The sequence below is a fragment of the Myxine glutinosa genome, chromosome 4, assembly GCF_964187855.1.
Source record: "Myxine glutinosa chromosome 4, kmMyxGlut1.1, whole genome shotgun sequence".
NCBI classification, from domain to species: domain Eukaryota; kingdom Metazoa; phylum Chordata; class Myxini; order Myxiniformes; family Myxinidae; genus Myxine; species Myxine glutinosa.
The window spans coordinates 55,206,274-55,232,170 of NC_136264.1; the positions used below are offsets into that span (position 1 = coordinate 55,206,274).

General features: G+C 44.9%; 1 protein-coding gene across 9 annotated transcripts in view; it reads left to right on the forward strand.

The window, feature by feature from the left end:
- The window catches only part of LOC137413015 (schlafen family member 13), a 77,089-nt gene extending 52,115 nt beyond the window's left edge, over positions 1–24,974 (forward strand). For all 9 annotated transcript variants that reach the window (XM_078775718.1, XM_078775716.1, XM_078775717.1 and 6 more), the window contains 2 exons: positions 20,015–20,750; positions 22,269–24,974. In XM_078775718.1, the coding sequence (XP_078631844.1) occupies positions 20,015–20,750; positions 22,269–23,019 (1,487 nt within the window). In that variant the 3' untranslated portion in view covers positions 23,020–24,974. The remainder of the gene's footprint in view (positions 1–20,014; positions 20,751–22,268) is intronic.
- The last annotated feature ends 923 nt before the right edge of the window (positions 24,975–25,897 follow it).

Genomic DNA, 25,897 nt, shown 5'->3' on the forward strand with positions numbered 1-25,897 from the left:
CGCGTGAAGCGCGCTTCGGGTCCAATCCCACTTCCCGACACCAATTTGTTACTGTAATAACACAATTGGTGTCCAAAATTTGGGCTAAATAAATTTAGTCCCAGGTTCGAATCCCAACTCCTGACAACCAATTGTTACTGATCGCGGTTTAGATGTTATGATGGGCCGAGCGGATGGTCCAACCGCGACCGTTACAGGATCCCCGATTCACCCAGAACTTTGGCCGTATCGCACCGCAGCTGCCCAATCTGGGAAAAGACTAAAACGACGAAATGCAAAGAGGAAAGGAATAAAACGAGAAGACGGACAGAAGAGTAATTGGATTTATTGTACACACACAAGCAAAAAGGAGCAATCAAGTTTATTTACAACACATAAGACGCAGGTGACACAGTGCAAATACTAGCTTATACAGACTTAGTTAACCCAGGGACAGAACAAACAAAACAAACTCACGTACACAAGAAGGGTGGAAAGGCAGGAGGTGGATGGCTGGAGGGAGAGGAAGGTCCAAGGGGGTCCTGCAGCACGATCGGCGCGTTTAGCAGCCGCCGTTCCTTCACGGCCTTGCTCAAAACCGCCGTTCAGGCCCCAAGCTGCTGTTGTGGCTGCTGTGGACGTCGCGTGCTTTCCCAGGACTTGTCCGACTCGTCTGGTCCAACCCCTCAACTCTTTCTTGGTCCACTCACTCTTTACCACCGACTCCTCACCGCAACCAACACAACCACTGACCACCACCACCGACTCCTCACCGCAACCAACTGACCACCGACTCCACTGACTGACTCTGACCGACCCTCACGCCACTTGCGCGCGCGCCTTTATAGCGCCTCTAGCGATCAAGCCGCCGGCCTTCAGGACACGCCCATCGGTGTGCTCACCTCGGCCCTGGTTGGTCATGCGACCCTCTGGCTCCGCCCTTGATGACGACGGGCGGGCACTTGTTCAATGGTGGTTTTGGAGGGGAGGTAATTGGCAATCGAGGCTCGGCAATGACGAACGGGGATGTGAAAGGAAATGGAGATTTTGGGGATGGGAATGAAAGGGGATCTATTCTCTTTCACTGGTGCAATGGAGTACTTCAATTAATGGGAGACACAGCCTTACTCTAAAACACAGAATAAGATATAACTATCAAACAGGGGTATTCTATTATTTGGCTGACGTGTATGCTTGTGGACTAATTATGGGATGCCCTTTCACCTTTACACAGCTCCGGAGGCAGGGGGCGCAGAATAACCAATAATAATAATTTACACAATCAAAAAAATATACAGTCCTCATATCCGCAATAGTATTTTTGACTCGAAGGTCACAAGAAACTCATTTTGCAATAAATGTTCGTTTCCCATTAATCGTACACTTTCTAAAATCCAATCTCACCCCTCCCCTCCAAATCCTCCCCATCACCCATCCCTTTCAAATCTCCCCCCTTGCCCCTTCCCTCCTAAACTCCCCCCACACCCCTCCCCTCCTAGACTCCCCCTCACCCCTCCCCTCCTAGACTCCCCCCTCCCCTCCAAATCTTCCCCATCACCCATCTCTTTCACATCTTCCCCCTGGCCCCTCCCCTCCAAATCTTCCCCATCACCCATTTCTTTCAAATCTCCCCTCTTGCCCCTTCCCTCCGAAACTCCCCCTTGCCCCTTCCCTCCTAAACTCCCCCCACACCCCTCCCCTCCTAGACTCCCCCCTCACCCCTCCCCTCCAAATCTCCCCCATCTCCCATCCCTTTCAAACCCCCCCCCTTGTCCCTTCCCTCCTAAACTCCCCCCTAGCCCCTCCCCTTCAAATCTCCCCACCCTCATTTCTTCTCCATTTCCCCCCTCTCACCCCTCCTCCACAATGCGTCCTCCCCGCTTCTTCCCCTTTCCAACTCTCACCTCCATCTCCCCCAACCTTCTGCCTCGCTCTTCCCCCTCTTCAAATAACACCTCACTGTGCCTCAGCCAATCACCATGAAACCTTTTGTCCGCCCCATCCTTCCCTTTCTCCGAGCTATTCTGAAATCTCTGACACACCTTCAACAGCTCTCCCTACCTCTTCCTCCTCTTCCACATCTTACCCTACCCTTCCCGCCCCCTTTTCCGTACCCGATGCTCCCCCTGCCTCTTCATTAACGGTATGGACCTCAAACATCCGGGGCCTTCGCTCAAACTTGACTGATCTCTCCATACAGGTTGCTTCTGACAAACCAGACGTGATCTGCTTAACAGAAACTTTCCTCCTTCATGATGTCTCTGATTCCTTAGTATCTCTCCCGGGTTACTCCCTCCTCCAGTATGATAGACCTGAGCCTCGTCCTGTAGGTGGGGTTGCTATCTTTATCAAAAACTCTCTTCCTCACTCGCCCTGCACTGCCCTCTCTCCACCTCACCCCCAGGAATACCTCTGGCTACGGCTTCCCCTTCGCTCCCACCTTTTGTTCAAATGTGTGTTGTACCGTCCACCAAACAGTGATGACTCCACCTACATCTCGCTTTCTGATTATATGGACCAACTTCTATCTGCTCATCCCAACTCTCTCTTCCTCATATGTGGTGATTTCAATTGTCACCATGCCAGTTGGCTGGGTGTGGGTACCTCTCTCACCAGCCATGGCTCAGCAAAGGACTTCTGCGACTCACTGGGACTGACACAATCTGTCAATTTCCCGACCCGGATCTCAGTCAACGGAGCATCTTCTCTTCTGGACTTGATTATGACTAACTTCCCTGAAAATATCTGCTGCTCTTCTGCTCCAATCAGCTCATCTGATCATGTGCTTGTTAAAGTGGCATCTCTCTGACCATTCTCAGAGAGCCTCCTCAGCGTCGACGAGTCTGGCATTTCACTCCGGCCAACTGGCACGGTCTTCAAGCAGCCATAAATCATCTGGACTGGTCTCCCATCTCGACCGCCTCTGACATCAACTCATCCTGGGAATTCTTCCAAAGTAAATTGCTCTCTCTCATGCACAGATTTATCCCATTTCGTCTTCAGTTGTCATACCCTTCCTCCCGTCCATGGCACACGGAATCTTGTGGTGAGGCTGTTGCTCAGAAACAACTTGCCTTTGTCTCCTGGAAAGCAAATCCAACGGAAGGAAATCTCATTTCCTTTCACAAAGCCCGAAACAAGTGTGTGTCCACCCTCAGGAGAGCCAGGAAACAATATCTCTCCGTTCTCAAGACCAAACTCTCTTATCTGTCTCCCTCTTCCAAATCCTGGTGGCATCTGGTCAAATCTGTTTCTGGTGTTTGTTCCCCCTCCATCCCCTCCTTTACCTCAAACGGCTACACAGCTGACTCCACATGTGAAAAAGCTGAATGCCTCAACTCTGTGTTTGCCTCTAAATCTTGTGTCCCAAACCCATCCCTCTCTGTACCCACCGTACCCAGTCATACACAGCTGCTCCTGCACTCTGTGTCCTTTCCTCCTGACAAGGTGGAAAAGTTTCTGTCAACCCTCGACTCTGATTCTGCAACTGGACCTGACGGCATCAGCCCACGGGTCCTAAAAGCCTGTTCTTCCGCTCTTTCACCTCCTCTCTCTGTTCTCTTCACCCTCTCTTTTGCTCAAGGTAATCTGCCATCTCCTTGCCATCACCGCTTTACACAAAAAAGGTGCAAAAACAGATCCTTGCAACGACAGACCTATCAGCCTTCTCCCAATTATCAGCAAAGTCATGGAATCCATCATTGCTTCGGATATGAAATCTTTCCTCTTCTCCAATGGCTTGATCTCTGATCATCAATTTGGTTTCAAACCCATTCTACTCTGGACATGCTGCTTCTGCTGTCTCAACAATGGATGGAGGTCCTCAATGCCAAACAGGAAATTAGAGCTGTCTCCCTTGACATAGCACGTGCCTTCGATACGGTCTGGCACCCCGCTCTGCTCACCAAACTCGCCTCCTTTGGTCTCCATGGAAATCTCCACGCATGGCTGGCGGACTTCCTCTCTAGTCTCAGTCAACGTGTGGCCCTGAATGGGTTTCTCTCATCTCCTCTTCCTGTTCAGGCTGAAGTTCCCCAAGGCAGTGTTCTGGGCTCTGTGCTTTTTCTGGTCTTCATCAATGATCTCTCTGACTCTCTTGAAAATCCTCTCTATCTCTTTGCTGATGACTCCACTCTCTGCCGCTCCATTCCTCATCCCGCAGATCGGCAGTCTGCAGCCTCCTCACTCTCTGCAGACCTGGACAAAATCACAGATTGGGCAAACAAGTGGAACATGTCTTTCAATCCTGACAAATCTCACACTCTTAAGATGTCTCTCTGAAAAGACCGACTGGGCAACCCTCCCATCCACTTTCTGAATAATCCTCTCCAAGAAGTTCTGTCACTCAAGCTTTTGGGTCTCAATATCTGCCATGACCTTTCCTGGGAAAACCACATTTCCAAGCTGGCCTCCAAAGCCAGTCGCCGACTGGGCATCCTCCGTCGTGCGAAGTCCTTCCTTGGCACACCTGAGCTCCTCACCACATACAAGGCTTTCATCCACAGCTCAATGGAGTACTGCTCTCCCCTCTGGGCTGGTGCTCCTGCCTCACACCTAGCTCGTCTTCACGCTGTTGAAACCAAAGCGTTCAGAATCATTGGAATCTCCCGCGATTAAGCTATCTCCGAGGGCCTTTCACTTACTCACCGCAGGCAGGTTGGTGGTCTTTCCGTCTTCTACCGACTCCTCTCCGGCCTTGCTCCCCCAGCTCTCTCTGGGCTCTGTCCTCCAAATATTCCTGCAGGTCGCACAAGATCTGCCTGCAACCCTCTTATGGTTAAACTGCCAAAATCAAGACTCTCTGCTCAACTTCACTCCTTCATTCCTCTTTTCTCCCGCCTCTGGAACAAACTCCCTCACTCTCTTCAATCCCACTCCTCCCTCCAGGTCTTTAAAACAGCTGTTCACCACCATCTCTTATCTTCCCCCATCCAAAACCTTGATCTTTTCTACCCCCACTAATTTCACCCCAAATCCACTTTTTTGAAATACCAACTTCTTTCCTGGAAGTCCTTGGTGTCCTTGTGTTTTATACTTCTCCCACCCCCCTCCCCCTTCCCACGCCTCCTCCCCCAAGCCCTCTCCCTCCCACACATTTCCCGATGTCCCTGCTCTCAAATGTTGTTTGTGTGCTTCCCCTTCTCTCCCCATCTTGTCTACCGTTCCCTCTTTTTATATATTTTGTTTGTTTGATTTTTTTTTGTGTGTGTGTGTGTGATAAATGTTAGCTCTTTCACGAGCCTCGATTCTGTATTCAAAAAAAATAAAAATAATCTATCCATAACTTTTTGAGATATCCTGCTATGTATCGTTTTTGGCCCGATCTCCCAATGGTGAAGAATCACTTAAATAATTAAATAATTCTCATATCCAAATCCATATTCAGATCTTCACCAGAATCGAATTGTCCTTGTCAGACACCCAACCGGTCGACCAAGTTTCATCCAAATCCTTCCACAACTTTTTGAGATATCCTGCTGTGTATCGTTTTTGGCCCGATCTCCCAATGGTGAAGAATCACTTAAATAATTAAATAATTCTCATATCCAAATCCATATTCAGATCTTCACCAGAATCGAATCGTCCTTGTCAGACACCCAACCGGTCGACCAAGTTTCATCCAAATCCGTCCACAACTTTTTGAGATGTCCTGCTATGTATCGTTTTCGGCCCTATATCCCAATGATGAAGAATCATCTAAAAAAATTTGAGTAGCTGGATCCGAATTCGGATCTTCACCAAAATCTAATAATTTCGTCGTTGTCACATACGCTACATAGCCCAATGTCTTCCAAATCCGTCCACAACTTTTTGAGATATGTTTTTCACAAACAGACAGACAGGGGTGAAAACATAACCTCCATCCACCTTTGGTAGCAGAGGTAAAAACGCCATGTTTTGATTCCTTATTATTGGTTAACTGCATGTTGCATATGCAAAAGTAGCAGAATATTGGAACATATTGTGGGCGTGGCCCAGATAACTCTGAAAGCCAGTGTGTCTATCAGCATACTTTGGAGGCCGTCTGCAACAACACAGGTATTTGCGCCCAAGGTCTGTTTACCGTGCCTGTGTGATGAATGAAGCATTTGGGGAACTGCGCCAGTAGCTGTGTAACAGATATGAACTTGCCGAGCGAACCAGCGTTACACGTCACTCCCTATCATCTATCTGATTAATTAATCACTCGGACCAATTGCAACAGAAGTGCTATCTCAGATCAAACCCGAGCAGGGTAAGTCAAGACACTATATCAACTCTTTCAGGAATGTATTACACAAGCAAGAAAATGGTGGGAGAAATGGCAGTTTGGGAAATTCAAATGGGGGAAATGGCAGGGAAAATCAGGAAAGACAATTCAAGCAATATTCACAAACTAGCGGGGTCACCCGTGGGAATCCCACGGGCATGGACGTGTGTGACATTTCGACATATTGAGTTAGATGCTGCACCTGCACATTCAGTTATATAAAATGGTTACTGGTAATTGATCACATCCACAAATGATGTAATCCACACAATTTATGTACTTTACATAACGTTAATAGGAATACATGCCCGTGTAGCTGGGAAATACAGTTTGTTTGAAATATATCACAAATATCAGAAGAAAGTTTTTTAAATTTAGAACTATTCTCAGAGTTAAACATCACCGTAATATTATGCGGTTGCTTCAACGTTTTCGGTGAATTATATGTCATTCCCATCTACACGGGCATGTATTCCTATTAACGTTATGTAAAGTACATAAATTGTGTGGATTACATCATTTGTGGATGTGATCAATTGCCAGTAACCATCTTATATAACTGAATGTGCAGGCGCAGCATGTAACTCAATATGTCGAAATGTCACACACATCCATGCCCGTGGGATTCCCGCATGGATGTGTATGGCGAATTTTAAATATATGTCGACTGTTATTTTAGGCGGTGTATTTTCGTTTATCATCATGGCGCGATTTAAAAAAATATATCTCTGCATTTTCCTCTCCAATACCTCCTCACACTTTACACACACACCGGCCCATGTTTACATATACACACACACACACATATACACCCACACACATATACACATACACACACACGTACATCGACACACATGCACACACACACACACACACACACACACACACACACACACACACACACACGTACAGACACATATACACATATGCACATATGCAAATATGTATACACATATGTATCCACATATACACATATATACACATATATACATCTCCACACACACACACACACACACACACACACACACACACACACACACACAAAAACAGACACACACACACACACGTACAGACACATATACACACAAACACACACACACAGACATGTATATACACATACAACAACAACATGCATTTTAAGGCCATTTTCCCTGCTAGAGCGGGGGTTAGCCTACATACACATACACACACATATATACACACACACACATATTCACGCGCACACACACACATACACACACGTACACATGTCCCACATGTATATATCCCACATCCCACATGTATATACATGTTTAAAGTGTACGTGCCCTTCCCCCCTCCCCCGCCCGGCAACGCTGGGTACTTCTGCTGGTAACGAATAAAATAAAAACGAAGAAATAGGTGGAATTGGCTGAAATTCGCTCGGTGAATTCACGCGGTGTATTCGGTTCGGCTCGGTTCACTCGGTTTAAAGAAAAAGCGATAATGTCGACATGTTGCTGTCTGTGTCATGTTGGGCGGTGTATGATACTCGTTGGCTGTTGGGCGGTGTATGATACTTGTTAGCTGTTGGGCGGTGTTGTGCGGTGATATGGTGTATTTTAAAAAATATATCTCTGCATTTTCCCGCGTTGGTGACACCGAGTCGTTCTTCATCGATCGTCTCATTCATTTTGGAAATGGAAGTTTCCACGCAACGCATGAATTGTCACGATCCTCAAGAGGAATTTGTCTCGTAATCATCAAATGATAAATGGCAAGTAAATTATATTGTGGAAAATTAAAGATTTCAAATAAACCTATTTAAAGTGTATGCGCACATAACTAATAAAAAAAACGAAGAAATATCTCTCGGTAATTTCCTGAAACATATTTTACTTCCGGCTAATATGTTGAATGAAATAAAAACGAAGAAATATATGTCGGCATCATTGTTGACGTTTTTGTGACGACTATCATCAAACGAAATAGTAATATATCATAACGGAAAAGCAAAAGCGAATTTTTAATATATATCGACACATTGCCGGCGGTGTCATGTTGGGCGGTGTATGATACACCATGACGCGATTTTAAAAAATATATCTCTGCATTTTCCCGCGTGTGTGGATTGTTCTCAATTATTGCTGACACCGAGTCTAAAAGTAAAACCATCGATAAAAATGAAATCATATGGTGAGTTAGATTGGAGATAAAGGCGTGAGAGAGACTCAATGGCCTTGAAGTTACAGGCCTTTGAGAATTAATTTCGTTCTATAAACGGCAACTTTCATCGGATTTTCTTCCCGTTTTTTTTCAACCGAGTCTAAAACTATGTTAGCGACTGTGAAAAATGAAATGATTTATCGAATTTGATTTGAAATAAAACTGGGGGAGAGCAAGACACCACGGGCCTACAAAACAGGACTCAAAGCTATGCGAGTTAATAAAATGGTGGATATTTGTTTATAGCCACTCCCAGAATGGGTGGAGCTATGGGTGGAGCTACTCTGCAAACCGAGTAAGCCACACCCCGGACAGACACCCAACAGATAGACAGACAGACAGACAGAATCATCTACGGCTATTATAATATAGATATACAAGCATGCACAGTGAATTCAGAAAGTATTCAGGCCCCTTCACTTTTTTCACATTTTGTTATGTACCACGTGTTATGCTGAAATCGTTTAAATTCATTTTTTCCCTCATCAATCTACACTCAATACCCCATAATGACAAAGAGAAAACAGGATTTTAGAAAGTTTTGCAAATTTATGAAAAAGAAAAAACTGAAATATCACATTTACATAAGTATTCATACCCTTTGCTATGACACTTGAAATTTAGCTCAGGTGCCTCCCATTTCTCTTGATCATCTTTGAGATGTTTCTACACCTTGAATGGAGTCCACCCGTGGTAAATTCAATTGATTGGACACGATTTGGAAAGGCACACACCTGTCTATATAAGGTCTCACAGCTGACAATGCATATCAGAGCAAAAACCAAGCCATGAGGTCGAAGGAACTGCCTGCAGAGCTCAGAACAGGATTGTGTCGAGGCACAGATCTGGGGAAGCCTACAAAATCTCTGCTGCATTGAAGGTGCCCAAGAGCGCAGTGGCCTCAATAATTCTTAAATGGAAGAAGTTTGGAACAACCAGGACTCTTCCTAGAGCTGGCCGCCTGGCCAAACTGAGCAATCGGGGGAGAAGGGCCTTGGTAAGAGAGGTGACCAAGAACCCGATTGTCACTCTGGCTGACCTCCAGAGATCCTGTGTGGAGATGGGAGAAACTTCCAGAAGGACAACCATCACTGCAACACTCAACCGATCTGGGCTTTATGACAGAGTGGCCAGACGGAAGCCTCTCGTCAGTGAAAGACACTTGAAAGCCCGCTTGGAGTTTGCAAAAAAGCACCTAAAGGACTCTCAAACTGTGAGAAACAAGATTCTGTGGTCTGATGAAACCAATAATGAACTGTTTGGCTTCCATCTGGGGACAGAGCCCAGAGAGAGCTGGGGGAGCAAGTATGGAGAGGAGTCGGTAGAAGACAGAAAGACCACCAACCTGCCTGCGGTAAGTAAGTGAAAGGCCCTCGGAGTTAGCTTCATCGTGGGAGATTCAATGATTCTGAATGCTTTGGTTTCAACAGCGTGAAGCCGAGCTAGGTGAAAGGCAGGAGTACCGACCCGGAGGGGAGAATTTTTTTTTTTGTATACTGAATCGAGGCTCGTGAAAGAGCTAACATTTATTTCACAAACAAATCAACCAGACAAACAAAATATATAAAAAGAGGGACCGGAAGACAAGATGGGGAGGGAAGGGGAAGCACACAAACACAACATTTGAGAGCAGGGAGAATTGTGGGAGGGAGAGGGCTTGGGGGGAGGAGGAGTGGGAAGGGGGGGGAGGGGGTGGGGAGAGGTATAAAACACAAGGGGACCAAGGACTTCCAGGACAGAAGTTGGTATTTCAAAAAAAAAAAAAAAAAAGTAGGGTTTTGGGTGGAATTAGCGGGGGTAGAAAAGATCAAGGTTTTGGATGGGGGAAGATAAGAGATGGTGGTGAACAGCTATTTTAAAGACCTGGAGGGTGGGATGGGATTGAAGAGAGTGAGGGAGTTTGTTCCAGAGGCGGGAGAAAAGAGGAGTGAAGGTAAGCAGAAAGTCTTGATTTTGGCAGTTTAACCATAAGAGGGTTGCAGGCAGATCTTGTGCGACCTGTAGGAATATTTGGGGGACAGAGCCCAGAGAGAGCTGGGGGGGCAAGGCCAGAGAGGAGTCGGTAGAAGACGGAAAGACCACCAACCTGCCTGCGGTGAGTGAATGAAAGGCCCTTGGAGTTAGCTTCATCGCGGGAGATTCCAATGATTCTGAACGCTTTGGTTTCAACAGCGTGAAGACGAGCTAGGTGTGAGGCAGGAGCACCAGACCAGAGGGGAGAGCAGTATTCCATTGAGCTGCGGATGAAAGCCTTGTATGTGGTGAGGATCTCAGGTGTGCCAAGGAAGCACTTCGCACGACGGAGGATGCCCAGTCGGCGACTGGCTTTGGAGGCCAGATTTGAAATGTGGTTTTCCCAGGAAAGATCATGGCAGATCGTGAGACCCAAAAGCTTGAGTGACAGAACTTCTTGGAGAGGATTATTCAGAAAGTGGATGGGAGGGTTGTCCAGTCGGTCTTTTCAGAGAGATAGAGTAAGAGTGTGAGATTTGTCAGGATTGAAAGACGTGTTCCACTTGTTTTGCCCAGTCTGTGATTTTGTCCAGGTCTGCAGAGAGTGAGGAGGCTGCAGACTGCCGATCTGAGGGATGAGGAATGGAGCGACAGAGAGTAGAGTCATCAGCAAAGAGATAGAGAGGATTTTCAAGAGTCAGAAAGATCATTGATGAAGACCAGAAAAAGCACAGGGCCCAGAACACTGCCTTGGGGAACTCCAGTCTGAACAAGAAGGGGAGATGAGAGAAACCCACTCAGGGCCACACGTTGACTACGACAAGAGAGGAAGTCCGTCAGCCATGCATGGACATTTCCATGGATACCATAGGAGGAGAGTTTGGTGAGCAGAGCGGGGTGCCAGACCGTATCGAAGGCACGTGATATGTCAAGGGAGACGGCTCTAATTTTCTGTTTGGCATTGAGGACCTCCATCCATTGTTGAGACAGCAGAAGCAGCATGTCCAGAGTAGAATGACCTGGTCTGAAACCAAATTGATGATCAGAGATCATGCCATTGGAGAAGAGGAAAGATTTCATATCTGAAGTAATAATGGATTCCATGACTTTGCTGATAATTGGGAGAAGGCTGATTGGTCTGTAGTTGCATCTGTTTTTGCACCTTTTGTGTAAAGTGGTGATGTTAGCTGATTTCCAAGCTGATGGCAGATGACCTTGAGCAAAAGAGAGGGAGGGAGGGTGAAGAGAACAGACAGAAGGAGTGAAAGAGTGGCAGAACAGGATTTTAGGACCCGTGGGCTGATGCCGTCAGGTCCAGTTGCAGAATCAGAGTCGAGGGTTGACAGAAACTTTTGCACCTTGTCAGGAGGAAAGGACACAGAGTCCAGGAGCAGCTGGGTACGGTGGGTACAGAGAGGGATGGGTTTGGGACACAAGATTTAGAGGCAAACACAGAGTTGAGGCATTCAGCTTTTTCACGTGCGGAGTCAGCTGTGTAGCCGTTTGAGGTAAGGGAGGGGATGGAGGGGGAACAAACACCTGAAACAGATTTGACCAGATGCCACGAGGATTTGGAAGAGGGAGACAGATTTGAGAGTGGAGAGATATTGTTTCTTGGCTCTCCTGAGGGTGGACACACTTGTTTCGGGCTTTGTGAAAGGAAAAGAGATTTCCTTCTGTTGGATTTGCTTTCCAGGAGGCGAAGGCAAGTTGTTTCTGGCCAACAGCCTCACCACAAGATTCTGTGTACCATGGACGCAAGGAAGGGTATGACAACTGAAGACGAGATGGGATAAATCTGTGCGTGATAGAGACCAATTTACTTTGGAAGAATTCCCTGGATGAGTTGATGTCAGAGGCGGTAGAGATGGGAGACCAGTCCAGATGATTGATGGCTGCTTGAAGACCGTGCCAGTTGGCCTGAGTGAAATGCCAGACTCGTCGACGCTGAGGAGGCTCTCTGAGAATGGTCAGAGAGATGTCCACTTTAACAAGCACATGATCAGATGAGCCGATTGAAGCAGAAGAGCAGCAGCAGACCTTTGCAGGGAAGTTAGTCATAACCAAGTCTAGAAGAGAAGATGCTCTGTTGACTGAGATCCGGGTCAGGAAATTGACAGATTGTGTCCGTCCCAGTGAGTCGCAGAAGTCCTTTGCTGAGGAGCCATGGCTGGTGAGAGAGGTACCCACACCCAGCGAACTGGCATGGTGACAATTGAAATCACCACATTTGAGGAAGTGAGAGTTGGGATGGGTAGATAGAAGTTGGTCCATATTAACAGACAGCGAGATGTAGATGGAGTCATCACTGTTTGGTGGACGGTACAACACACATATGAACAAAAGGTGGGAGCGAAGGGGAAGCCATAGCCAGAGGTATTCCTGTGGGTGAGGTGGAGAGAGGGCAGTGCAGGGCGAGTGAGGAAGAGAGTTTTTGATAAAGATAGCAACCCCACCTACAGGACGAGGCTCAGGTCTATCATACCGGAGGAGGGAGTAACCCGGGAGAGATACTAAGGAATCAGAGACATCATGAAGGAGGAAAGTTTCTGTTAAGCAGATCATGTCTGGTTTGTCAGAAGCAACCTGTGTGGAGAGATCAGTCAAGTTTGAGCGAAGGCCCCAGATGTTTGAGGTCCATACCGTTAATGAAGAGGAACGCGGAGCACCGGAGACAGAACAGGGGGGTGGGGGGAGGGGTAGGGTAAGATGTGGAAGAGGAGGAAGAGGGAGGGAGAGCTGTTGACTGTGTCAGAGATTTCAGAATAGCTGGGAGAAAGGGAAGGATGGGGTGGACAAAAGGTTTGACGGTGATTGTGTGAGGCACAGTGAGGTGTTATTTGAGGGGTGGGGGGGGGGGGGTGGCAGAGCGAGGCAGAAGGTTGCGGGAGATGGAGGTGAGAGTTGGAAGGGGGAAGAAGCGGGGAGGACGCTTTGAGGAGGAGGGGTGAGAGGGGGGAAATGGAGAATAAATGAGGGTGGGGAGATTTGAAGGTGAGGGGGGAGTTTGAGGGGAGGGGTTAGGGGGGAGTTTCGGAGGGAAGGGGCAAGGGGGGATTTGAAAGGGATGGGAGATGGGGGAGATTTGGAGGTGAGGGGGGAGTTTAGGACGGGAGGGGTTAAGGGGGGAGATTTGAAAGCGATGGGTGATGGGGAGGATTTGGAGGGGAGGGGTGAGTTTGGATTCTAGAAAGTGTTGTACGATTAATGGGAAATGAACATTTATTGCAAAATTAGTTTCTTGTGACCTTCGAGTCAGAGATACGTTTGGAGACGGTGGGGGTGGGGGGTGGGGGGGGGTGGAGTGCCAGTGAGTTTAGGGAATGTAGGAAAGAGGAACTGTCAGAGATGGAATTTTTTTTTTGGAATGAATAGATTTGGTGAGCAAGTCGAAAGCAACCTTTTAAAGAAGAAGAAGAAAAAGGTGTTATAATATACGACAGAAAAAGGTGTTCATCATCTGGACTGATCTCCCATCTCTACCGCCTCTGACATCAACTCATCCTGGGAATTCTTCCAAAGTAAATTGCTCTCTCTCATGCACAGATTTATCCCATCTCGTCTTCAGTTGTCATACCCTTCCTCCCGTCCATGGTACACGGAATCTTGTGGTGAGGCTATTGCCCAGAAACAACTTGCTTTCTTCTCCTGGAAAGCAAATCCAACGGAAGGAAATCTCATTTCCTTTCACAAAGCCCGAAACAGGTGTGTGTCCACCCTCAGGAGAGCCAGGAAACAATATCTCTCCGTTCTCAGGACCGAACTCTCTTATCTGTCTCCCTCTTCCAAATCCTGGTGGTGTCTGGTCAAATCTGTTTCTGGTGTTTGTTTCCCCTCCATCCCCTCCCTCACCTCAAATGGCCACACGGCTGAATCCGCACGTGAAAAAGCTGAATGCCTCATCTCTGTGTTTGCCTCTAAATCTTGTGTCCCAAACCCATCCCTCTCTGTACCCACCATACCCAGTCGTACCCAGCTGCTCCTGGAATCTGTGTCCTTTCCTCCTGACAAGGTGGAAAAGTTTCTGTCAACCTTCGACTCCGATTCTGCAACTGGACCTGACGGCATCAGCCCATGGGTCCTAAAATCCTGTTCTTCCGCTCTTTCACTCCCTCTCTCTGTTCTCTTCACCCTCTCTTTTGCTCAAGGTCATCTTCCATCTGCTTGGAAATCTGCCAACATCACTGCTTTGCACAAAAAAGGTGCAAAAACAGATCCCAGCAACTACAGACCAATCAGCCTTCTCCAAATTATCAGCAAAGTCATGGAATCCATCATTGCTTCAGATATGAAATCTTTCCTCTTCTCCAATGGCTTGATCTCTGATCATCAATTTGGTTTCAGACCTGGTCACTCTACTCTGGACATGCTGCTTCTGCTTTCTCAACAATGGATGGAGGTCCTCAATGCCAAACAGGAAATTAGCGCAGTCTCCCTTGACATATCACGTGCCTTCAATACGGTCTGGCACCCCGCTTTGCTCACCAAACTCTCCTCTTTTGGTATCCATGGAAATCTCCACGCATGGCTGGCGGACTTCCTCTCTAGTCGTAGTCAACGTGTGGCCCTGAATGGGTTTCTCTCATCTCCTCTTCCTGTTCAGGCTGGAGTTCCCCAAGGCAGTGTTCTGGGCCCTGTGCTTTTTCTGGTCTTCATCAATGATCTCTCTGACTCTCTTGAAAATCCTCTCTATCTCTTTGCTGATGACTCTACTCTCTGTCGCTCCATTATTCATCCCTCAGATCGGGTGTCTGCAGCCTCCTCACTCTCTGCAGACCTGGACAAAATCACAGACTGGGCAAACAAGTGGAACATGTCTTTCAATCCTGACAAATCTCACACTCTTACGATGTCTCTCCGAAAAGACCGACTGGACAACCCTCCCATCCACTTTCTGAATAATCCTCTCCAAGAAGTTCTGTCACTCAAGCTTTTGGGTCTCACTATCTGCCATGATCTTTCCTGGGAAAACCACATTTCAAATCTGGCCTCCAAAGCCAGTCGCCGACTGGGCATCCTCCGTCGTGCGAAGTCCTTCCTTGGCACACCTGAGCTCCTCACCACATACAAGGCTTTCATCTGCAGCTCAATGGAATACTGCTCTCCCCTCTGGGCTGGTGCTCCTGCCTCACACCTAGCTCGTCTTCACGCTGTTGAAACCAAAGCATTCAGAATCAATGGAATCTCCCGCGATGAAGCTAACTCCAAGGGCCTCTCACTCACTCACCGCAGGCAGGTTGGTGGTCTTTCCGTCTTCTACCGACTCCTCTCTGGCCTTGCCCCCCCCCAGCTCTCTCTGGGCTCTGTCCCGCAAATATTCCTACAGGTCGCACAAGATCTGCCTGCAACCCTCTTATGGTTAAACTGCCAAAATCAAGACTCTCTGCTCACCTTCACTCCTTCATTCCTCTTTTCTCCCGCCTCTGGAACAAACTCCCTCACTCTCTTCAATCCCACTCCACCCTCCAGGTCTTTAAAACAGCTGTTCACCACCATCTCTTATCTTCCCCCATCCAAAACCTTGATCTTTTCTACCCCCGCTAATTTCGCCCCAATTCCACTTTTTTGAAATACCAACTTCTGTCCTGGAAGTCCTTGGTGTACTTGTGTTTTATACTTCTCCCTCCCCCCAGCCCCCCCCCCCCCCTTCCCATGCCTCCTCCCCCCTAGCCCTCTCCCTTCCACACATCTCCCTGCTCTCAAATGTTGTGTTTGTGTGCTTCCCATTCTCTCCCCATCTTGTCTTCCGCTCCCTCTTTTTATATATTTTGTTTGTCTGGTTGATTTGTTTGTGAAGTAAATGTTAGCTCTGTCACGAGCCTCGATTCAGTATACAAAAAAAAAGAAAAAAAGAATACATCACTTCAGGGGAAAGTTTAAACATTTTAAAATTGAACAGTGAAAACTATCTGGGGAAATGGGGGTGAAACATGTGGTCGAAGAACGAACGAACGAATGAGAACAATGTATAAACGAATAAGAACAAAGAAGGAAATGTTTTTTCTTTTTTTTTGAGTTAGGATTTTAAACAAGGAAGTATGAGGTGAAAAGACTGGGAAAAACTGAGAACGAAAGTAATTGGACCACAATCGACTGCTGAGAGAAAACAAAGCCTCAAGGTAGGAAACAAGGTACTAGGTGGCACGAATTAACCGACGATTTTTTATGCAGGTATGAAAGATTAACACCGATAATCTTCCTTGGGACACACTATAGGTACACACACCGAAAGAGAAATACAGTTTCGACAAAAATACAATTGTGAACAATTACTTAACTTCGAAAGCGTGGAGAGCGTGTGCAGTTTCGAAAAACCGTGCCCTCGCTGACAAGATCTCGCGAGATATCTCTTAAGGCGAGATCTCTTAAGGGCCTTTGATGTACACTACTCACTTATGTACTTAAGGTTGTACTTAAGTCCTAATTCTGTACTTAAGGGTTAGGGATATTGGCAGGTTTTTCGGTGTGGTTGATTTTTGTATTAATTATGTTGAAAAAAGTTGTTGGTCCTAATTCTATGGTTATTAATGAGTGTGAAAAAACACAGCATTCTTGATTTCAATACCATAACCCTAACCCCTATTTAAAAAAATTAACTCACTCCCACAATATCCCTAACTTATTGTGCATAGTGTATTTTGGGTCTTCGTGGTCTTTTGAGTCATTGTTGTCTTTATGGGTCTTTTAGATATTTTGGGTGTTTGGAGGCTTTTGTGTCTTTAAGGGTCTTTGATGTATTTTGGGTCTTTGGGGGGTATTTTGGGTCTTCTGGTTATTTTGGGTTCTCTGGGTCTTTTGAGTCTTTAAGGGTCTACGAGGATTTCCAGGTCTTCATGGTCTTTCTGGGTCTTGCTGTCTTAATTGTCTTGGGGGACTTGAAGGGTCTTCAAAGGTCTAAGGCAGCGGTCGGGAACCTATGGCTCGCGAGCCATATATGGCTCTTCCGGTGACGGCATATGGCTCCCAGACAATTTTGAGTTGAAAAAAAAAAATTTAAAAAAAAAAAATCAGTTTGGAACTGATTTTAAAATACTTGTGATATTTCTTAATAATACTGTGTCATTTTAAAGTAAACAGAAATTAGTTTTGAAGATAAATTTCACGGGTCACGGGTCACCCGTGGGTCGGGTCGGGAACCAATGGCTCGCGAGCATGTCCGTGTCATTGTAAAGGTGAAGAAATCAATTTTATCAGATAGCCAACTAGTTTATCCGCTTCAACCCTTGTAACGGAAAAGAAAAAAAGACGATGATTACCGTGCATTCCAGGCTGCGTGGACAGAGGAATTTGCATTTGGTGAGAGAGCAGGATCTGCGGTATGTCTAATATGCAATGATAAAATTGCATCGATGAAACGGTCAAATATAAAGCGGCACTTCGATACGCACCATGCTTCATTTGCATCGAAATATCCAGCGGGGGACAGCAGGAAAAGGGCATGCGAGGAGCTACAGCGGAGAGTGCAGGCGAGTCAGCAGCAACTACGTGTGTGGACCAAGCAAGGTGACGGGAATTCCGCTAGCTTTGCGGGTGCTTTGGCAATAGTAAGGAATGGAAAGCCATTCACAGATGGCGAGTATGCCAAAACATTCATGCTTGATGTGGCCAATGAACTGTTTGATGACTTCCCAAATAAAGACAAGATAATCAAACGAATAAAAGACATGCCCCTGTCAGCAAGAACTGTGCACGATCGTAGCATCATGATGGCAAATCAAGTCGAGGAAACACAAATTAAGGACATAAACGCCGGGACATACTTTTCTCTCGCGTTAGATGAGTCAACAGACGTTAGCCATCTATCTCAGTGCAGTATAATTGCCAGGTATGCTGCAGGTGACACACTGCGTGAGGAAAGCTTGGCTGTTTTGCCAATGAAAGGGACAACAAGAGGAGAGGATTTATTCACGTCTTTCATGGAGTTTGCTAAAGAAAAAAAACTACCGATGGATAAACTTATTTCTGTCTGTACTGATGGTGCACCCTGTATGTTGGGGAAGAACAAAGGATTTGTAGCGCTTCTCCGTGAACATGAAAAGAGAGCCATCCTAAGTTTTCATTGCATCCTGCACCAGGAGGCGCTTTGCGCTCAGACGTGTGGCCAGGAGCTTGGTGAGGTGATGTCGCTGGTCATTCGAGTGGTCAACTTTATTGTTGCCCGAGCTTTAAATGATCGCCAGTTTAAAGCTCTGTTAGAAGAAGTTGGGAATCATTATCCCGGTCTGCTTTTACACAGCAACGTGCGTTGGTTGTCAAGGGGGAAGGTGCTCAGCCGTTTTGCAGCTTGCCTGAGTGAAATCCGGACTTTTCTTGAAATGAAAGGCGTCAAGCATCCTGAGCTAGACAACACTGACTGGCTCCTGCAGTTTCACTATCTCGTGGACATAACTGGCCATCTGAACCAGCTCAATGTGAAAATGCAAGGTATTGGAAATACAATCTCATCCCTTCAACAAGCAGTGTTTGCATTTGAAAGCAAGCTGGAAGTCTTTCTCAGGGACATTGAAACAGGTCGTCTTCTGCACTTTGAAAGACTGCAACAATTTAGAGATGCATGCTTAGCAAGCATGCCGGGGATGCATGCTTTGGCTAACCCCCGCTCTAGCAGGGAACATGGCCTTAAAATGCATGTTGTTGTTGTTGTTGCTTAGCAAGTGACTCCACTCAACATCTGGATCTCCAGCAGCTAGCTGGCTTTACGTCCAATCTCCTGCAGTCATTCAAAGCACGTTTTGGAGAATTTCGTGCGCGCACTGGTCTTTTCAAGTTCATCACTCATCCACATGAGTGTGCAGTGGACAAAATCGACCTGACATGCATCCCCGGGGTCTCTATCGGAGACTTTGAGCTGGAAGTTGCTGACCTGAAGGCATCAGACATGTGGATGAGTAAGTTCAAGTCACTTAATGGAGAGTTGGAAAGTCTTGCGCGACAGCGAGCAGAGCTGGCGAGGGAACACAAGTGGACAGAAATGAAAAATCTTCAACCTGAAGACCAGCTGATTCTTAAAACTTGGAACGAGCTTCCTGTGACATACCACACAATGCAGCGTGTGAGTATTGCCGTATTCACCATGTTTGGCTCTACATATGCATGTGAGCAGTCATTCTCGCATATGAGGAACATTAAGACCAACCTACGCTCACGTTTAACTGATGGAAGCCTCAACGCCTGCATGAAGCTCAACCTCACCACGTATGAACCAGACTACAAGGCCATCAGCAAAACCATGCAGCACCAGAAGTCGCATTAAAAGTAAGACATATTTAATTTATTATACGTTAAAAATACTATATGGCTCTCAATGAAATATATTTAGAAATATTTGGCTTTTATGGCTCTCCCAGTCAAAAAGGTTCCTGACCCCTGGTCTAAGGGATCTCAGCAGTTTGAAGAGTCAAAAGGTATATTCCAACACTGCGTAATTAATAGACTACAGAGTGGCCACAAAGTCCCTATGTATAATAGTGCGCTCTGTTACTTATTTGTTTTCCAGGTACGGCTTCCAGGGACAGCAATATCAGAAAAATTGTTAATTGGAAAAAATTGTTAGCTCAATATAGTTTGGCATTTTCTTTATGATGGAGTTAACTTGTTTTTTCTATTGTTATACTGACTTTTGCCATTTACTATTTTATTGTCTTTCAGTCGAAGAAAATGACTCCTTGGAACAAGGCCCCACAGTTCTGTTTCCAGATTTACACTCTAAATTAATTGAAGAGAAACCTGCGATCTCCCAATTCGACAAATTTTTGATGAAAACATTTAATGGCCACAAAGGTTTTCAAATCTACTCACGCAGTTGGGCGGGAAACCTTGGCAAGCCAAACAACAATCATGTTGTTTGTGATGTGCTGGTTCTTGTTGAGGGCCAATCTCTGCAATTGTTTACTGTTGTGAATGAAAGGAACAGCAATGTCAAAGTGTACTGCATGGAAACTGCTCATTCAATAAAAACTGCTATGGTGAAGAATGGGGAATATTCTAATGTTCTCTGCGTCATCCCCAAAATTTTTGCCCTTTCTGATCTTTCAACTGTCACTCTGTTTGATGAAAATCTGTACCCAGAAAGCTATTTGAAAATTGAGCAGAAGTACTTTTGGCATCTTCTCAAGAGCCTTGCAGTCAGTCTCCTTGTTTTTGAATCTATTTTGGGAGAACACGTCGGTGTGCAATATCTGAGTCTCTTGACATTGGAACAGTTCAATATCCTTCACAAACGTTTTTCTGTTGACAACGTCAAAAGTCTGTTTGTGCAAGGTCTTCCGGGCACTGGGAAAACTGTGCTTGCAAAAGAGCTCATCAAAAAGTTGAAGAATAAGGGCAACAGTTTTGAGGACATCCTTTACCTGTGTGAAAACCAGCCATTGCGAGATAAAATGAGGTACGTATAACTCGATTGTCTTGTAATGTTCTGATGCCAATATGTTGTGATGTCAATGTTTCTTAAAATCATTATTTGTTTTGAATTTTCTGAACATAACCACAATTTCCTAATATTGACCCATTGCCAAATCCTAGAGTGTGAGTGTGGTGGTGAGGTAGGGATGGCACTCTATGTAGGGATGGCGTGGGAAAAATGTCGGTCCCATCTGCTACATACAAAACTAGAATTGGAGTATCTTCTTTAAAACGTCACTTAGTCTACATGTGAGAGTCGACCCGGTTTGTTCAGCTGATTGTTGAAGGCAGGGATCACTTTTCAGTACCATGGCAAAAGGAAACGAGAGCAAAAATCCAAAATTGTCGAAACCAGAAAATCTCATAATAATAATCTGCAGATGCCGTATTTCTGAGCTGCTTCTCTCATTGGCAATGACACTGGTACCATCCGAGTTTTACTTAGTGCAGCATCCTTTGCTATCATAGTTTTAATAGCTTGAAAGGATTCCCTGGAAAGCATGTAAAACTGCATTCCTTTGTAAAGGAATAGGAAGGGATCAGTGGGGTGGGTGAGACTATGACTGTCAATCAGCCTGATGGGAGTGGGGCCGCAAGACACATTTTCCTTAAGACCAATCAGACCGATTTATGGGTCTGGTTAACGATGGAATATTATCAGGAAGTCGGTGACAGCAACAATCCACCCCACATATGTAACAACCCACGTATGTACATATTGCTGTAAAGTACGCACTATTTAGAATGTTAGATCGTCTGTTAAGTATTACAATGTGAGCACATTTATAAAGGTTGTATTACAACATTTGTAAATCAGTAGAAGAACATCTATATATATTTCTAAAAAAAATAAAGAAACAAGTAATAAAAACATTATAAACGGGAACAATTTGACTGCGTCACCAATATGCCTCCGCGTAGTCCCTGCTTGTGACAACGGGTAGATGCCCTTGTTGGCTGTCCTAAAAATAAACTAGTTTGATTTATATCCCTTCAGCTCTTCTCAAGTATCGCATTTTTACCAGACATGACAAGTTTCACATCGATCGGTGAAGCGGTTTGGAGAAGGTGGTTTTTTAAATGTTGGCTGCCTACAGGACAGCTTTCTTTCCTGATTCTTCTTTAGAATAAAATGTTTTGCATAACCAGTACAATATTAAATTTTTTGGTTTCATTTTGCTTGCATACACCTCGATTCCTGGATAAATTGGATACAAATTGTTTGAGTTATTGCAACTGTCGTCTGTTGTTTCACTGACGAGGTGTTGCACCATGGAGTAAGGCCATTGACCTGTTTGAGATTCGTTGGACTAGTTTGCTGTTCTCATCTGAGTAGTTGTATCATGATGCTTTCACTACAGCTTGAATCTCAAAATGTTGATTTTCCATTGTCTCGTTATATTATTTGCCTCTGTATGATGCATCTCATAACTGTTGCATGCGTCTTGGACAGGAAAAAAGACTTCCATTTGCCTTATTATTTTTTATTTTGTCCTTTCAGAGATGAGAACCTGTGCAGATGTGAAACAAGGCGTGATTTCATGAAAAACGAGTTTCCACAAGTCAAGCACGTTGTGGTTGATGAAGCACAGAATTTCCGTCACGAAAATGGGGAAAATTGGTTTAAAAAAGTAAAATATATTCAACAACAACAACAAAATGAAGAGCTCGGAGTTGTTTGGATCTTTTTTGATTTTTTTCAGAAGGCAGACTCTTATGAAACAGGCCTGCCAAAACACCTTGATCCTATAGAGTCGCTGGACACAATTGTTAGGTGTGGCGAAGCTGTCAGTAAAGTTGTGCAGGAATACTGTGAGGAAGCTCCCAAAGATAAGAGACAAGAGCGAGCTTTGGAAAACCTCAAGCTTCTCAAAACCTTTCCAGGTGATGTGAAGACTATTCCACGTGAATACAACAAATACCCACAGGTTGTAGCTAAATTGATACTTGAACATCTTTACGAGGGATATAGTCCTCATCAAATTGCTGTGCTTTACAGCACAAAGAAAGTTGCTGACAAGTTTCGTGGGGAGATTGTTTCTCGAGTACACTATAACGGGGGTTCAGTGAAAGCTACAGAGGCTCCAGGCATGAAAGGCTTTTTCGTTGTTGACAGTATTCGGCGCTTTTCTGGACTGGAGAGTGAGATCGTCATTGGAGTTGACCCTCGAACCTTCGACAGTTCATTCGAGAACAACATTAAACTCATGCTTGCTTCTCGAGCAGTAGCCAGACTGTACATTATTGAATAAAAGAAATAAAACAACCACCTTCAGAGGCAATTTTTCCCCACAGAGCGGGGGTTGGTCTTATTTGGGCACCGTGCCCACTTTTTGAAGCAATGTTTTATGGCCTTCCTGTTATGCCCTGTTAGGCCTTCGGGTTATGGCCTTCCTATCCATGTTATGCCCTTCCTGCCACCAACCCTGTGAGTCGCATCTTGTGACATGCAGGTAATTACCAGTGAACTGGAACACAATTTGTCGACCTCAGAAGGATGACAGGCTGAGTCAACCCCCTGCCCTCAAACCACTAAGCCAACACCAGGCTTCCACTGTACATTATTGAACACTAGGCATTTTTACCTGAGGCTTTCATGAATGATTTAATCTGAAGAAGGCATGTTGTACTTTACTAACATTCTGCTCTATTTACTCTATAATTTGCCTGAGATCATCTTCCATTTGCTTGGAAGTCAGCTAACATTAGCCTTGTCAGCCATCCTTGCTGCTTATATACATTGGTTGCTAAAATCACTTCCGCTTTGCCACGAAGCTCAGTGTTGGATGCTTTTGTTTGCACTTCCGCTTAATTAAGATGAATGAAATGAAACATTTTGAAAATTTCGAATTATTCTCATTCAGATTTCAACATCACTGTAAACTGATTTTTTCCCCCAATTATTTGAGGCAGCATGTTACATTAAATTGGTATATCCCATTCTTGTACTCTGTATCATGTACTTAAGATGAAAATTAAATTGTATTTCTTGTGTATGATGAGGAAAAACTCTCTTTATATGATATTGCCACAAGCTGGTAAGGAAAACGCATGCATGATCCTCCATTGCTGAAGGAGACTTATTTCTGCATGGCATACAAGCTGGACTAGCACTATACCGGTTGGTCTTAGGCATAGTTTGAGGTAGATAATCAAGCCCGTGGTCTCGCTGCAAGGCCTCCATTTGCACCCGTTGGCCTGCTGTAAGTTGCGTTCTTTGGTTTTAATCTTCATACAATTTAATATTTATTCAGGTGCCCCCGCTTAACGAAGGGGTTGCTACCTTTATGACCCTACGTGATGCAAACTTCGTCATAGTCCAGACATAGCAAAAGTCCAGATTTCAATATTTGTGCTTCAAAAAAAGTGTTTTAGGCATTTCGTGTTAAGAGTCGGCAAACAAGTTGTTTAGGGTAATTTGAGGGTGCTGAATTCAAAAAAATTGTTTGCCAGGCTGAATTTTGGAATTTCGACTCTCAAATTCCAAAAAATCAAAATGGCCGCCATTTTTACCATATTTTGCACTATAGCTTGGCTTATATGTGTCACAGGAGGTTAGAAATTGTGACAATACCGATGTTTGTGATACTGAGGATTCCAGATATACTGTTACCTAAGTTACGACTAGTTTGGTTTGCGCGCAATCTCGAATTCCAAGATGGCCACCATAATTTAGTCCAATACAGTAATAAATGAGCCCAGCCTAAAGGAATAAGCAATAGAGGAAGTTGAAAAGTGCATGGTAATACACAGGTTTGTGATACCAAGGATTTCAATATGTTGTGTAAATTTAAGTTGTAACCAGTTTGGCCTGCTCGCCATTTTGAATTCCAAGATGGCCGTCATTTCTCGGCTTCTTCGTATTGAATGTAATCAGGCCAAAGAGCAAAGAGACAGATTATCAAACATCTATACTGTAAATACATAATTGTCATACATGAATACACAACCAAACACATCCACACACCACACACCATCCATATCACCAGCCCTTCACCCCCCCCCCTCCCCCCTTCCCCCCCTCCCCCCCACAGACCCCACACACACACACACACACACACACACACACACGTGTACAATATTACTTAATTTATGCTTAAGTTACTATTGATTATAATAGTTTAAAAATTGACATTACTAATTATGTGTTTGATAATTTTTGGTTTTTTATAATATAAATAAAGGCGAGCGAAATCAATGGCTTGAATCTGTTTTTCCATCTGAATTATTGTGATGCTTGATAAATGAAGTTGATTTTAATTATGATAGTTACTTTGTAAATAACATACAAGATGAAATATGAAATTCCAAGAATATTTAAAGAGAATTATAATTGGAGCAGTCTAACTTTGTTTTGTTTTTTTTGTTTTTTGTTTTTTTTTGTATACTGAATCGAGGCTCGTGAAAGAGCTAACATTTACTTCACAAACAAATCAACCAGAATGAATGTTAATCAATATTTAACCACAAACTATTTTTCTTTCTATCACTACAGATATGTGACACCTCCGTGAGATCATGGATGCGTCAGTTAACTTGAAGAGATCCACCCCAGTTTCCCTCAATCTGTGCATAATATGTCAAGAAGAGAGACGAGACATCCTGTACGATGCGTCAGAAAAAGGTCTGGGCACATTGTCGAAGATTACGCACGAACGACAAAAGTTACAAGATGTCAAGTGCAAGGACACGGTTGATAGACTCTTGAAGGTCCTGAATGAAGACTCCAAAAAGGAGATCCATTAGCACAAAACGTGCTGTGCTACATACACAAGGAAAGAAAGACTTAGTAGACTTAAGAATGCATCCTTGAAAGAGAGTGGTCGCTATTCTTCTTCTGACTCTCCGTCAACATCAAGACCAGCAGAATCCCAGCCTTCCTGCCCAAATCGACGTAGTAGCGCGCAGCCCACCAATTGGGAATTATGCTTGATCTGCCAACAGAAAAAGGCCAAGCAGAAGTTAATTTCCATAACAACAGCCAATAAATATTGGAAGCTGCAAAGTTTGACCAATAAATGAGTGTTCGTGTTGCAGCTGTCAGTGACCTTATGCAGCAGAAGGAAAGTATCATCTCTCCTGCTAAGTTCAGTTTATCAGAAGGACATCCCAAACCAAAGAGAACTCTCA